This window comes from Nicotiana tomentosiformis, chromosome 5, assembly GCF_000390325.3.
Source record: "Nicotiana tomentosiformis chromosome 5, ASM39032v3, whole genome shotgun sequence".
NCBI classification, from domain to species: Eukaryota; Viridiplantae; Streptophyta; class Magnoliopsida; order Solanales; family Solanaceae; genus Nicotiana; species Nicotiana tomentosiformis.
Genome location: NC_090816.1, coordinates 29598112 through 29613538, shown reverse-complemented (window position 1 = coordinate 29613538; position 15427 = coordinate 29598112). Strand labels below are relative to the sequence as shown.

General features: G+C 36.8%; 2 protein-coding genes and 1 long non-coding RNA gene across 3 annotated transcripts; 1 reads left to right on the top strand and 2 right to left on the bottom strand.

The window, feature by feature from the left end:
* Positions 1-615: 615 nt before the first annotated feature.
* LOC138891771 (uncharacterized) lies at positions 616-2195 on the bottom strand. The gene is made up of 2 exons (XR_011408095.1): positions 1046-2195; positions 616-865 (listed from the first exon to the last, which is right to left on the bottom strand). It is a non-coding gene; the product is annotated as an uncharacterized lncRNA (long non-coding RNA).
* Positions 2196-7559: 5364 nt separating this feature from the next.
* LOC138892097 (uncharacterized) lies at positions 7560-9884 on the bottom strand. The gene is made up of 6 exons (XM_070175791.1): positions 9663-9884; positions 9023-9416; positions 8814-8954; positions 8028-8474; positions 7867-7880; positions 7560-7769 (listed from the first exon to the last, which is right to left on the bottom strand). Exons 1-6 carry the CDS (start codon positions 9882-9884, stop codon positions 7560-7562), a joined length of 1428 nt encoding a protein of 475 aa, XP_070031892.1.
* A 1536-nt stretch (positions 9885-11420) lies between these two features.
* Positions 11421-14606, top strand: LOC104085881 (thioredoxin F-type, chloroplastic-like). The gene is made up of 3 exons (XM_009589998.4): positions 11421-11829; positions 14118-14217; positions 14305-14606. The coding sequence occupies exons 1-3, from the start codon at positions 11537-11539 to the stop codon at positions 14437-14439; spliced, it is 528 nt and encodes a 175-aa protein (XP_009588293.1). The 5' UTR covers positions 11421-11536; the 3' UTR covers positions 14440-14606.
* The last annotated feature ends 821 nt before the right edge of the window (positions 14607-15427 follow it).

The window sequence follows — 15427 nt, the reverse complement described above, 5'->3', positions numbered from 1 at the left end:
AATACACACAAGGGGTAGACCTAGGTTCTAACTTATTTTTGGTGTAGGGTTTAAGCCATGGGTAACATAGACAACCAAAGATTTTAAGAGTGGTGTAGTTGGGTGGTTTACCAAATAATTTTTGGTACGGTGACTTGTTATTTAGAATGGGTGTGGGAAGCCAATTAATGAGATAGACAGCAAGATGGCAGGCAAAAAATCATAGTTCTGGTGGTAGGGAAGCTTCGTCGAGAAGACTTTTAGTTGTTTCAATAATATGGCGATGTCGACGTTCAGTTATGGCAACACGTTGTGGCGTATATGGAGGTGAAATTAAGTGTTCAATGCCATTTTGTTGAAGATAAGACTGAAGACTTGTGTACTCACCCCCTCTATATGTATAAATTAAAGTAATATTTCTTTTGAATTTTTTTTTACTAAAGGATGAAATTTTTGGAATAGAGATGCGACTTCACTTTTATTTTTAATTCTATACAACCAAGAATACTTGGTGTATTGATCAACAAAAATACAGTAATATATTTTTTTGTCTAGTGATAAAACATGTGATGGTCCCCATAAATCACTAAAAATAACCTGAAGAGGAATATTACTAGATAAAGTGAATCGTTGAAATGGGAAACGATGTGCTTTATTAGATGAACATGTATTACAAAATTCAAATTTGTCCTTAGTAGCAACAGGTAACAATTCTTCAAAATAAAGTTTAAAATTGCCAAATGAGGATGACCCAAGCGACAATGTCACAGCTGAACGGGCGCTTTTGTGGAGGCGAGGTTGATGGTAGTTTGGGTTGCAAATGCGGCCACTCATAGAGCCCATTCTTATTCCGGCCTTGTACCAGCAGCTTTCGAGTATGCAGGTCCTTCACAAGAAAAGTAAAAGGAAAAAATTTCAACAAATGTTAGATTGTCTTGGTAGAAGTTAGCTACAGAAATTAGATTCTTTTAAATAGATAGAGCACATAGAGTGTTAGAAAGCTTGAAAGCAGAATTAGATGCTTCTATTTGAGTTGAACCAGTATGAGTAATGGGAATGGTTTTACCGTCACCCATGGATATTTCCTCATTACATGTATACTCCTCAAGGTTTTGAGGTTTAGCCATGACATGATGTGTCCCACCAGAATCTAGAACCCAGGAGTTTCCGTTTGGCTGCAAACCTGAAGCAAAGTTGGCCTTAGCTTCAAAGTGATTGTGTGATTTGGAGCGACATACATCTGCAGTGTGACCAAATTTTTGGCATAGTTGACATCTAACAAATTGTCTCCAATTTTGCTGATTGTTGGAACCTGATTGTCAAGACGGGGTTTGTTTCCATGGCTGATTGTTGAAGCGATGATTGTTCCTATTAGCTTGGGGTGGCAGGTTGGTGTTCTGGGCTACACCAACTGAGATGATGGAAGATGACTTCTCAAGGTCTTGGTATATGAGGAAAATCTCATGATATGTGAGCTTGTGAAATAATTCCTCAAAACTCAAAGAAGAGTCTCGTGCTCTTATAGCAGTAGAGATTTCACGGTACTCAGGGCCCAAGACGCTTAGAACCTTAACGATAAGTTCGTCATCATTTACTGGGGATCCAGCAACTTTGAGTGAATCATAGAGAGTGCGAACCTCTTGTAGGTATTCTACAACAGACTTAGAGGCCTTCTTAATATTTTGCAATTGGTCTCGCAAGCTAAAAATGTGAGTGTGGCTCTTGTTGGCGTAAGCCGTGTGAAGAAGTTCCCAAGCATTCTAAGCAGATAAAGCAATGGCAACAATAGGAGCAATGGTAGGGTCCACATGTGCCATCATTGCTTGTTGGATCAGCTGATCCTGAGAGAACTCATAATTGGTATTTGGGATTTGGAATCGTAAGGTCATTTTGTGTAACAGTCATGGGTGGTGTAGGTTTTGTTCCATCATGATGTCCCATGAGTTGATGGCCATTGAGTAGCATCACAAGTTGTGCTTTCCAGGTTGAAAAGTTGAGGTTACCTTATAGTTTGATAGGTAGCTGAGAAGCTGGATTAAATTGTATGACATGAGTGGTAGATGAAGCTACAGGTGCATTACTGTTGGCAGGAGTAGCATCACCAGAGTTGATAAAAATCGGAGTGACTGTATTTCCTAGTGCAACCATAGTTTAAAAAAATGGATCTGACTCGTTAGAGCTTATGAGAGCTCTGATACCATATAAAATCTGATAAGGAAAGCAGTCAAAGGATGATTTTACTCATTCAACAGCCAAGCTTTAAATACACCAAAGAATAACAACCTAGAACTAAAGTAAAGGAAAGTGACTGGTAGCTATACTCCCAAACAATTAGCATGAAGACTAATTCAAAAATACTAACTACTGCTAGAAATGCTCCTAAATAGTTGGAGATTTAATCATAATCTGTAACAATAATAAGTGATAAGATAAGGATGCTTAATAGAACCCAAAACAATACATGAAATGGACTCAAAATTGGTTACTTATGGAGCCACAGTTGAAGCCATAGGAATTGATTAGTTTATATAGCTCTTTGTGTAGATAATGTTATTGATTGGCCTATGCTAACACCATTAAATTTTAGAAGTGTGAAAATCATTTGCGGGAATTGTATTCTCTTGTAAATTATCGAAGACATATACGTCTGCATCGTGGAGTTTTAAACTTAGATAAAGTATTCTAAGATGTCTTTTTCCTTTATATTACTTTAACTTTCAAAAAAGGCTTTATTTTATTCCAGGAAGTTATAGGTTAACTGTTTGCGTATATAGACTACAATTTTCCAATATATATAATTTTCATTGTAGTGACGTTTTCTATATAAAAATTTAGGGATCGTTTGGAAGGGTCGCTTGGTAAGGTGTATTAGTAATGCATGGGTTAGTAATGTGATAAATGATGAAAAGTGCATGTTTTTAGTATGTTTGCATATTATTTCTTATGTGAATCGCATGGGATTACATGCTTATAAACATAAAATATGCTCATTACGTGTTTATTGTGTGTAGAGATGAGTTTGGATGGAAGTCGACAAAAATCAAATAATTTAATGCAAAAATAACTTGAGAGGCAAGAGTTGGGAGCGTGCCACATGGTGCATCGCATGAAATACAGGCACGAAATGGCCTAGAAAGTGACTATAAACCAGTAAAGTATGGCACTTTGGCACCAACCCCAGCACGCAAAAGAAACAAAGAGGAAAAAAACTGGGAGCGTGCCTAGGGGTCGCGCGTTGCTCCAAACCCCAGCACGCGACTCAACTTCTCCTTTTCGAGACAGAAGTGCTCAAAGTCGCTCCATACAAACCCTAATTGATATAAATACATAATAAAATGTCCTTTTGAAGGGAGATGCACTACTTCAGGGTTAGACAACACCTAAGGAGGCGAGAACATGCTAGGATTAAGGAGGAAGATTCAACCATAAGTTTTTTCCTTTCTCCTTTCTATTTTTCATTGTTGGTTATGAATTTTTGTATTGTGTTTTCACATACTTTTATGAATAGCTAATTTATCATTTAGGTTTTGATTGAACCTTTTGGAGGATGAACTCCCATTATATTTTAATATAATTTGCCTTTGAATATCCCTACTTGTTCAACTACGTGCTTATTTTAGATAATTGAAGAGCTCTTAATTGACTGTGCCTATTTATTATGTATTACTTGAAAAAGAGTGCATATTTAGGTTGTTGTCAAACAACGTCACCCCAAGATATATGAGAGATCAATACGGCGGGTTTAAAAGCAGGATTAGAGATAACAAAGCTTTGACGTGATCATAATGAGCGGTGAAAAAGTGCGATCTAGCGTAGTTCGAGAGAATATGACTAGTATATTATTGTAGTTGCTCAAGAGAGAAATACGATAAGTCGAGTACTCATGATCAGTAGAGAATACTTAGACAAAATTATAGGAGACATAGCGGGAAGGATTCAGACAATTGAGAAAATCATAACTCTAGGCTTTTTCAATTTTGTCTCCTACCCTTAGTATCTTTAGTTGTTAATTTACTACTTTAATTTGTTAGTTAATTAGTTAGACATATGAATCTTAATATTTATAACTTAAAAATTGTTCAATCTTGCCTTCTTGGTGATATTGAACAGTTATAGCGAAATCTTAGTTCTCTATGGGATTCGACTCCGAACTTTTAGTCCGGATATAATTGCAGCGATCGTTTATCCTTTTTAGGACTAGAGTTGGGCGTGACCATAATGTAAGCATTAGTTATGCAAAGACTATTTCTTATCCATTGTTTGGTGTGGTGTATTAACAATTAAAATGCATTGCATAATTTTTAAGAAAATTAGTTGTTTACAAAAATGTCCTCCATATTCTTTAGCTTTAAGGGACTTTAAGAATAATTCTGTCTTTAACCATGCTAATGCATGCATTAACAGCTTGGGTATTGCTAATACCGTAATTTGTTATGTATTAGTTATACACAAGATAATATCAAATAGGTTGTATAACTAATACTTGAATTAGTAATACATAGGGCCAAAAGCTAATGCATGCATTATTTTCTCTAATGCATCCTACCAAACGACCTCTTATTAGTGCATGCTTATGGGTCGTTTGGTAGGGTGTATAAGAATAATGCTAAATATGATGTATTAGTAATGCTGGTATTAGTTATACCGGCATATTTCTTATCCATTGTTTGGTTTGATGTATTAAAGCATTGCACAATTTCTAATAGAATTATTTGTTTACAAAAATACCCGCATAATCAGTCCATTACTTTATCTTTTAAAAAAAAACATATGTTGAGAAATGTTTTTATATGAAAAGGTTTTAAAAAAATTATTTGATTTATCTACCTATATTGTAGCATAGAACTGAATATTTATTTATAAAAAAGAAAATATGCCAAATATTTATTTATTTACTAGGGATATAATTTTATTTCTTACTTTTTTGGATTATTTCAAACTTGCATTAATATAATAACATATTTTAATTAAGCATAAATTTTCAAGGATAATTTTGTCTTTAACTAAGCTAATGCATGCATTAAAACCCATTGCATTGTTAATACCATGGTTTCTTATGCATTAAATATGCATAGAATAATATCAAATAGGGTGTATAACTAATGTTTGCATAACTAATGCATATATTCAAAAAGTGTACCAAACAAGATATTATAAATACACAAAGCTAACGCATACATTATTTTATCTAATGCATCCTACCAAACGACCCCTTAGTACATTATGGTCTTTGGCTCGATTACAGTGGCCTTAATCGGCACTGTGCTAAAGCTTGTTCTTATTGATTCATCCATCCTAAATGTTGCTAGTAATCTAGGTCTATCAGTTTGTTCTCTTGCATTTGTTATATTTTCTTGTTCGATCCATTTGTCTTGATAAACAGAAAAAGATTAACTCAAACCCGAATCCGAACCTGAACCCGAACCCAAACCCAAACCTAAACCCAAATCCAAAGTTGATCGAATCGGCTAGTGTAGCACCCAAACCCTCTAAATCTAGGATACTCCTCTGTTAATATAGTACTATTGATCTTTGTTACTGAATTGCAGGAATTCCCAAGAACTTGAGGATTCAGCAGCTGATCAGGAGCTTAGCAGTAAGCTCGAGAGGACAGCTAGGTTTGAGAAGAGAAATTATGAAGAGGAAAGAAGGAAGAAGAAGAGTAAAGTAGAAAGTTGAATCTCATTATTATGAAAATGTAATATCTGTAATACAATGATTTATATGGAATGAAATGCTAATTGACTTTACAGCTTGTACAATGTTACTAACTAGATGATTCTTAACTAACTTTCTAACAACTTGTAACGACTCTAACTAACTCTGAGCTGATGTGGCTTTGCCGCTAACTAACTTTGAACTGTCATGGCTTTGCTCATTTGAATTCATGTATCAATACTCCCTCATGCAAAAGATCCTTGACCACAAAGATCAAAATTTGGGAACCTAGTGAGCAGAATAGTATAGAACTCTCAGGTAGCATTGTCAGCAGGTAAGCCTTCCCATCTAACCAAGACTTGGGCCACAACCTTGTTTTCTTTTTTAACCATCCTCCTCTGCAATATAAACTCTGGATTAGGTCAATGTGGGTTTACAATATAAATGACTGTAGGGTAGGATATGTGGTCTGACACTTTATAGCATTTCTTTAATAGAGATACATGTACTGTAGGATGTATCTTGACAGAAGCTGAAAATAGGAGAGTATAGGCTACTGGTCCCACCTTCTTAATAATTTGGAATGGTCCATAATATTTTGCAGCAAGTTTATGGTGAGGCTGTGCTGAAACAGTGACTTGTTTGTAAGGTTGAGCATTGAAATAAACCCAATCTCCCACCTTAAAGTTCTTGTCACTCCTGTGGGAGTCAGCTTGCTTCTTCATTCTGAGTTGGGCTCTCATCAATTAATGTTTGATCAACTGCAACTTCACCTCTCTATTAAGTAGTGTGTTGTCTACTTCAGCAGAAGAGGATTCTCCTGGTAAATAAGAGAGGTGCAATGAAGGTGGTCTGCCATAAAGGGCCTCATAGGGAGTGGTTGGATGGCAGAGTGATGAAAGGTGTTATACCAATATTCGACCATAGGTAGACAAGAATACCACCCAGTAGCATCATCAGAACAAAAGCATCTCAAGTAGGTCTCTAAGCATCTGTTTAGTACCTCAGTCTGGCCATCAGACTATGGATGATAAGCTGAAGAAATGTTGAGTTGTACCCCTTGTAAAGATAGCAACTCTTGCCAAAATGAGCTTAAGAACATTGCTTCCATGTCGCTTGTAATGTTATCAGGTAATCCATGTAATCTAACAATGGTATCCATGAATACCTTGGCTACACTTTGGGCAGAATAGGGATGCTTTAAGGGTATAAAATGCCCATACTTGCTTAATCTATCCACCACTACCAATATGACCTCATAGCCATGGCACTTAGGAAGGTCATCGATAAAGTCCATGCTAATTTAAGACCAAACCACATATGGGATTGGAAGTGGTTGTAGCAAACCAGGATATGCAGCAAGATCTGATTTGTTTCTTTGACATACATCACAGTTCTTCACAAATATCTTCACATATTTTCTAATACCTTTTCCATTAAAACAATGTCAGTAGTCTCTTTATTGTAGCCTCAACTCCTGAATAGCCTCCTTGGGGTGTAGAATATCATAAGTTAATGATGGTTTTCCTTAGTTGTAGAACCTTACCAAATACCAACCTTCCCTTCCTTCTTAGCTGGTTGTTACTCCAAGTGAACTGAGAGTGAGATGTTGGATTAGCTTGCAATTGTTCAAATATGGTCTTCAACTCATTATATGTTTCCCAACTTTCAACTATAGCATGCAGTAAGTCATAGTTAGTGGTTGAAATAACCAATGACATAAGCTCAGCACCATGAATCCTAGTTAGTGCATCAACCACTTTATTTTTCACTCCTTTCTTGTATTCAATGGCGTAGTCAAAGGGCATTAGCTTAGTTAGCCATATCGACTCTGAATTAGTGTGAAGCTTATGTTTCATTAAAAACTTCAAAGCTCTTTGATCAGTTCTAATGATGAATTTCTGGCCAAGAAGATACTGAGATCATTTGGTAACTGCATGCACTATAGCCAGTAATTCTCTGTCGTACACTGAAAGAGCAGCATGCGTGGGAGATAAGGCTCTACTAATGAATGCAATAGGATGTCCTTGTTGCATGAGCACAACCCCTGTGCCATAGCCACTAGCATCAGTTTCCAAAATAAAGGTCTTGCTCATATCAGGAAGAGCTAAGACTGGTGCTTTAGACAATGCCTAATTCAGTTGTTCAAATGCATGTGAAGCTCTTGGAGACCATTTGAAGTTATCTTTCTTCAAAAGATCTGTCAAAGGTTTGCTAATAATGCCAAACCTTGGATGAATCTCCTGTAATAGCCGGCCAACCCCAGAAATCCTCTTAATTACTTAAGAGTAGTATGTGTAGGCCATTTCTGCACAACTGCTATTTTTAAGGGTCTGTGGACACCCCTTCTTCAGTAATAAAGCGGTCCAGGTATTCTATCCTTTACACACCAAAGAAATATTTGCTCTCTTTGGCATAGAGCTGATGTTTCTTCATCTCATAGAACACATATCTTAGGTGTACTAAATGATCTTCCATATTCCTACTGTACACTAAGAAGTCATAAAAAAAGACCACCACATATTTCCTAAGGAAATCATGGAAAATTGAATTCATTAGGCCTTGAAATGTTGCTGGTGCATTTGACAATCCAAAAGGCATCACCAAGTATTCAAAATGACCTGAATATGTTCTAAATGCAGTCTTAGGAATATCTTCTTCTGCCATTCTCAATAGGTGATATCCGGATCTAAGATCAATTTTTGAGAAGATCTTAGAACCCCCCAATTCATCTAGCAAATCTTCTACAATAGGTATTAGAAATTTGTTCTTTACAGTGTACTTGTTTAAGTCCCTATAATTAACACACAGCCTCCATGTACTATCTTTCTTCCCCACTAAAATCACAGGAGAAGCAAAAGAGTTGCTGATTGACTGGACTATTCCTTGATCTAACATCTGTTGCACCAATGTTTCAATGATATCCTTTTTAATAGAAGGATATCTATATGGTCTTTTATTAATAGGTTCAGTCCCAGATTGTAACACAATCTTGTGGTCACCCCCCCTAGAAGGTGGCAATTATGTACGCTCCTCAAATATCCCCTTGAACTCTTCTAACAATTTTAGCAACCTAGGATCTTTTTCATGTCCCCCCTTAGTTTCTAGTGAATACCACTGTAACTTGTTACACATAACAGGTACTACTTGTATCATGTAGAGTTGTGACTGATTACCTGAGAGCTTTGTCAACTTCCCAGCTCCAGAAGTTTGCACTTGCTTCCCTGTACCTCTAAGGACATGTTTCTTGCCTTTGTACACAAATTCTATAGTGAGTGTTCTGAAGTTCATCTTGATGTCTCCAGAGTAAGCAACCACTGCACTCCCAATACAACCTCACAAGACCCCAAAGGCAGCAATAAGAATTCTGCTAAAAACTCAGAACCTTGAAGGAGCCAGGATATTCTGCACATCTTGTTAACCTTTATCATGTTGCCATTTGCTGCAGCTACTAACTGAGGCATAGTCTTCTTGATAGGGCATCCCAATTTCTGTACCAATTCAGGGTCTATAAAATTGTGGGAACTACCTGTATCAACTAATATGTGTAGTGGCTTCTTTGAATGATAGCCAGTTACCTTTAAGGTTCTGTATCCCAGAGATCCATTCAGGGCATGAATTGAAATCTCCATTTGTTCCATAGGTTGATTTAACTCCAATTCTGCTCTTTTTGACTCACAAGAACCTTCCTCTTCCTCAGTGATTTCCTTTACCTGCTCTTCTAATTCCAACAGATATAGTTGTTTGAATTTTTTTTTACACTTGTGACCAGGTGCATACTTCTCATTGCAGAAGTAACATAATCCTTGAGCCTTTTTTTTCATTCATTTCTTCTAGACTAATAGTTCTCCCATTAAATCCTTTGAGAGCAGCAGAATATCCAACATTTGGTATTGGCAATAGAGGTTTATTTTGGTTTCTATGGTCTGTATATTTTTTTGTGGTTATATTTTGAGTGGGAGGAAAATAAAAAGTTTGTCTAATGGCAGCAATGTAGGTTTCTTGCATTCTAACAGCTTATATACTTGAGATAGGGTGGTTGGGTTTGTAATTGTTACTACAATATTCAGCTCATGCTTCAATCCACCAAGGAAATAACTAATTGCATTCTCTCGAGATAAACTCACTCTTGTCACATGCCTCTCAAAAGTGGCTTGATACTCCCTCACACTCCCAGTCTGTCTAACTTTCTTTATTTCTTCCATGTGATCATCAAAATCGACTCTAAACCTTTCAACCAAAGCCATGATATACTCAGTCCATGTAGCTGGTTGTAGGTACTGCCTGTATCTCATAAACGATAAATGTCATTGGATGGCTTCCCTTTCCAACTGCATCGCTGCCACCTCCATCTTCTCCTCTGCTGCGATCTTTTCCATAGAAAAAAATTGCTCGATCTTGAATAGCCAAGACCTCAGATCATCCTCTGTGAACCTCAAGAATTTCACTATCGACCATCTAGAAGAATTTGAGTTACGATTGTACTTGGCAGGACTCCCGTCCCTATGTGATCTTTCTTCTGATTGTCTCGTCATCGAAGGTCTATCTTCAGGCTCTAATTGAGTTTTGTCCCTTCGATTCTCTCCAGGATTAGTCAGTTGCTCCTTTAGCTCGAGCACTGTCTGATCTAAATGCTTTAAATTCGAAACTTCTCCAGTCAAAGCTCCAACATCTTCCATAAGTTTCTGCATCATCTCACACAATTCCCCCATTTCATTGCTGGAATTGTCAATAGATCGAGTACCTTCCGCCATGATTTTACCAAGGAACGATACGCTCTGATACCAATATTACTGAATTGCAGGAATTCCCAAGAACTCGAGGATTTAGCAGTTGATCAGGAGCTTAGCAGTGAAGCTCGAGAGGACATCTAGGTTTGAGAAGAGAAATTGTGAAGAAGAAAGAAGGAAGAAGAAGAGTAGAGTAGCAAGTTGAATCTCATTATTATGAAAATATAATCTGTGTAATATAATGATTTTATATGGAATAAAATGCTAATTGACTTTACAGCTTGTACAATGTTACTTACTAATTGATTCTTAACTAACTTTCTAACAACTTGTAACGACTCTAACTAACTCTGAGCTGACGTGGCTTTGCCTCTAACTAATTTTGAACTGTCGTGGCTTTGCTCATTTGAATTCATGTATCAATCTTATAATATATTGTATGCAGTAGCGGACCTAAGATTTTGTGCAAGCGGGTTCAATCTTAGAAGTACATAACTTTAGTCGTAAAATAGTAGTTGTCAAGTGGGTTCAAATAAAATATTTATACAAAATTTATGCAGCTTTAATCGTAATTTATACATATATATAATATTATTTTTTGACAAAGCGGGTTTAATTCTTTCCACCATGTGTGTCCGCCACCGATTGTATGATGTAACGTACCTTTCACCTTGCCAGCCATGCCTCGAGAAATAAATGATGCGATTTATACCTCTAAAATCCTAAATGGAAAAAATACATTCTACAAGAGGATAATCAGAAGAAGAAAAAAAAAAAAATCATCAATTTTTCTCTTTCCTAAAAAAAAAAAAAAAAGGGACCAAAAAATCGTTTATCTGGACCAAGTATCCCACGCTGCCTAACCCCTTTTGGACTCATCTTATCAAATGCAGTTTCAACCACAAGATCATATCAACCCAAAACTACCAAAACAACCCTGAACGGAATATCTCTAGAGCTGGAGAAAAAAAGAAAAGAATATGTCAAGGGATAATATAGTCATTTCACATATCAAATTAAATGATCCCTGTTCTCCTCCTCTACCTTCAAATCCTCCGCCATTTCTCACACACACACACTGCGCTCACTCTCTCACTTTCTTTTAACTTTCTCTCTCTACCTATACGTACACATATACACATAGCTATACACACAAACAGTTACAGCGAATGGCGTTGCAAGTACAAGTAAACGGCGTATCCTTGAAGCCTTCAACGGTGCCTTCATCTTCTGCATGGAAGTCCAGCAAGCAATCAGTGGTCTGCGTTGCAGGAGATTATGGCCTCTCACCTAGGGTTTTTACCAACAGGGGGCTGAGTTTGAAGGTGAAGTGTAGCTCTGATGCTACTGCTACTACGACTGTGACGGTAGGGCAGGTGACGGAAGTTTGTAAAGATACCTTTTGGCCTATTGTTGAAGCTGCCGGTGATAAAACTGTCGTAGTTGACATGTACACTCAGTGGTAATATTACATATTCTTCCTTTTCCTTGTAGATTGATAAAGTTCATGCTTAATTATGATTAAGTTTTTCCTTTTTTTTGCTCAATATTAGCGTAATCCTGATAATTCTGCCTATGTGAGATTCATAAAGTATAGTTTGTCTCAAGATAAAGATAAGGAGGAGGATTGGGGTAATTAGACGGTTAAGGTAGTAATAATAGGGTTTAAGTTTTGTGCGCTAGCAGTGTAAAGAATTTCTTCAGGTAATTGTATATAACTTTTTTAATACTAGCATTTACACTGATGACATAATCATTACACTGTCAGTGCATATAACTTAAATCTATAATTATTAAGACTGGGATACGTAGCACCCAAGTGTGTGGCGTACCCGGTCAATGAAGCTAGAAGAAGACCAATGTTGAACATGGTTCGAAAGTACATTAGAGATAAAAATGATAGGCAATTTATTTTCATATGCCTACGGGGGAAGAAACCACCTCTGTGAGGCAGTGAAAGTATAAGGGATTGATGAGAAGTTTGCTTTACTACTGTAATTTGGGAGATCGTGGAATAGGAGAACTAATTAAGCTGATATTGTTTCATATTTCAAATTAGTACTAGTTGTAGCACATGGATGTAAAAAAAAAGCTTCTTATTTGGATGAAATAGAAACATCTCTTTTCCATTTCTTTTTACCCGTTCCATATCTTTGTTTCATGTGTTCCTGAGGAATTCGATCTCATAATACCACCTAAATAACTACGCTTAGAGAGTCAAATGGGTCGGGTAGGAAGAGTCTGGGTCGGGTCAGACATACATCTTGGTTGGCTCCGCCACCACTAGAGAATTGACATATATATAACCTTTCTTCTAAAAGGGAGATTCTTATAAATCTTGTTTAAGAGATGAACCCTGTTATTGGACAATTTTGGAGAGAGTTATCTTCACAATCCCATTATTGGCTTAGCCTAGGTAGTGTTCTTCAATTGTTCTCTCCTTAAGTGAAGTGACCGTTGATATCTATGTTGATGGATAGTTCAGAACAATTATGACCTAAGTGGAAAATGTGCCTAAGAGCAGTACAAATGGTCAAATGGCACTTTGCTTCCCTTTCACTCTTTACTGTCAAAGACTATTGATTTCTCGGCTAAAGCAATTTCACTTTACACTGCTTCTCTTGACCTTATGGGATGTATTTGAAGATCGTATTTGCCGGTCACTGGACGAATGTTAACCGGCTGTTCTGTAAGTTTCTGCTGTCACCAAAATTGTTTCCAAGATGGGACAGATTCTACCTAGGTGGGTAGTTGGTACAACTGAAATTGCTCACATCCATAGCCCTACACCTTGCAAATGAAGCTACACCCTCCACCCCCTGTGCCAACCAAATACAAATATAGGGAGAGAAAATGCCAAATTTGCAAAATATTTCACTATTGATCATCATGAAAGGATATCTTGTGTATTCATCCAAAAAAGTAGACAGGGGCATACGTTCTGACTCACCTTTGTGCTACGAATTATCGCCTTATGGGTATCAAGACCCATGCTTTCAGGCATGTGGTCTATTTTGTCAAAGGCGCGCTTAAGCCCTGAAGCGAGGCTCAAAACATGTTGAGCGCTTCGCCTCGCTTACGGGCGCTTCAGTGTCGCATCAAGGTTCTAAGGCATACTTTTCCTTGCCAATGAATGTAATCCTGAATAGGCAACACTAAACCATTGATATTTTACTTTATCGTAATTTTCTTGTCCATATATTTCTTATTCATGCTTATAATTATTGGTCTTAAACTACATATACATATTTTTACTTTTTCTCCACTTGCGCCTTTTTTCATTAAAGCCCACGCTTTATTTGCGCTTAAAGCCCCAACGGGCCTTAGAGCTTTTTTGCGTTTTTCGCCTTTGATAACACTGTTCAACAGTGAGTAACACAAGTTTTGATCAAAGTGACAATGTATGTTGAATTTACTACAAACAGAGCAAATGTTGCAGACTAGAATGTTACCAATAGTCAAGTGATTGGAGAGGCTTTGTATGCTTTAAGATGTAGGATTTGAAGAATGGTCCAATTATTAAGGGAGTTAATCATGCCCTCCTGTCATATCCATGCACTGTTGCTTGTCTCATATGCAGCTACTTGATTGAATGTTTATTTGAAATTTGAACTAGTTGTTTTTTGCACCTCATTTTTATCATCAATTTAATTGATAACTTTATGCCTCTGAGAAACAGCATTTTACAGGGTCTTCTCCATTTTTTCTTTGTTTTCTATCTCTCGATTTCTGATTTCAATCCACCTGCAGGTGTGGTCCTTGCAAAGTGATTGCTCCAAAGTTTCAAGAGCTGTCGAAGAATTATAATGACGTGGTCTTTCTGAAGCTGGATTGCAACCAGGATAATAGGGTATGTATTCGTTAAACCCACCATTCCCTTCTAATGAAACAATACACACATACACACAAAATTGATTAATGTGACAATTTTTGGCAGCCACTAGCCAAGGAACTTGGCATAAAGGTGGTTCCAACGTTCAAGATTCTGAAGAATAATAAGGTCGTTAAAGAAGTCACTGGAGCAAAACTTGATAATTTAATAGCGGCAATTGAGGATGTGCGGTCAAGTTAATAGTATTCTTTTCTATTATTTCTTCTGCTTATTTGTTTATAACGATATCAATGTCATAATTAGTTCTAACTAAATTCAGTGTATAGCCGTGGATGATGAATTTTTCATTAGAGAAGACGGAAGTGATGTATTTTGTATGCAGCAATAAATATTGTCTTTAAATTTCACTCGGCAATGTTTTATTTTTCCTTGGTGAATAGTAGTCAAGAAAGCTAAATACCCACATTTTCATTTCACATTCTGTTATACATAAAATAATACATAGATTATGGTATAACACATGTGGATATTAGTTATGCGGAAAAGAAATATAAGAGGCAAAAACATCTTAGTGATGCGCTAAGCTCCCGTTATGCACGAGGTACGAGGAAGGACCGGACCACAAGGGTCTATTGTATGTAGTCTTACTCTGCATTTCTACAAAATGTTGTTTCCACGGCTCGAACTCGTGTTCTCCTGGTCACATGACAATAACTTTACTAGTTACGCCCCCTCAGCACGAGGAAAAATTATTTTAAAGCACGATATTGTTCTAAACCACACTCTCTCTCTCTAGTTTGCTCCCAAACAATAATCTCCCTGAACTTTTCTATTGGTCCTAGGGGTGCTGGATCGGACGGATAATTACGCTTAACGGTTCGGCTTAACGGTTATCGGATTATAAATGTAGTAATCCGCTAGCCATCCAATAAGACAACGGGCGGATTTGTATCAGATTAATAATTATCGGGCGGCTTATCGGCTAAATCAAATAGTAAATTTTTGAATAATCATTCAATCAAATACCAAATAGTTTCAAATCAATACCAAATTTTTAATACCATCTAAGATCTAACCAAACGGTATTTTTGAATTGAAGAATATTCAAGTCTACTCATACACGTATTAACCAAGTTCAGTAATCAATCAAACATTCGTTCTTCACAAGACAAAAAAGGACATCTGTTCTTCCAGAAAAGTAGACTTTAAAAAAGGACATAAAACCAGA

Excerpts from the sequence above, each read along its gene's own strand:
- LOC138892097 (XM_070175791.1), bottom strand. The coding sequence starts at position 9,884 with ATGGCTTTGGTTGAAAGGTTTAGAGTCGATTTTGATGATCACATGGAA. Across the intron at positions 9,417-9,662 it reads ACCCAACCACCCTATCTCAA|TATGCACCTGGTCACAAGTG; the intron begins GTATATAAGCTG and ends TGCAATGAGAAG. Across the intron at positions 8,955-9,022 it reads AATATCCTGGCTCCTTCAAG|TGGTTGCTTACTCTGGAGAC; the intron begins GTTCTGAGTTTT and ends TTGGGAGTGCAG.
- LOC104085881 (XM_009589998.4), top strand. The coding sequence starts at position 11,537 with ATGGCGTTGCAAGTACAAGTAAACGGCGTATCCTTGAAGCCTTCAACG. Across the intron at positions 11,830-14,117 it reads GTTGACATGTACACTCAGTG|GTGTGGTCCTTGCAAAGTGA; the intron begins GTAATATTACAT and ends ATCCACCTGCAG. Across the intron at positions 14,218-14,304 it reads ATTGCAACCAGGATAATAGG|CCACTAGCCAAGGAACTTGG; the intron begins GTATGTATTCGT and ends AATTTTTGGCAG.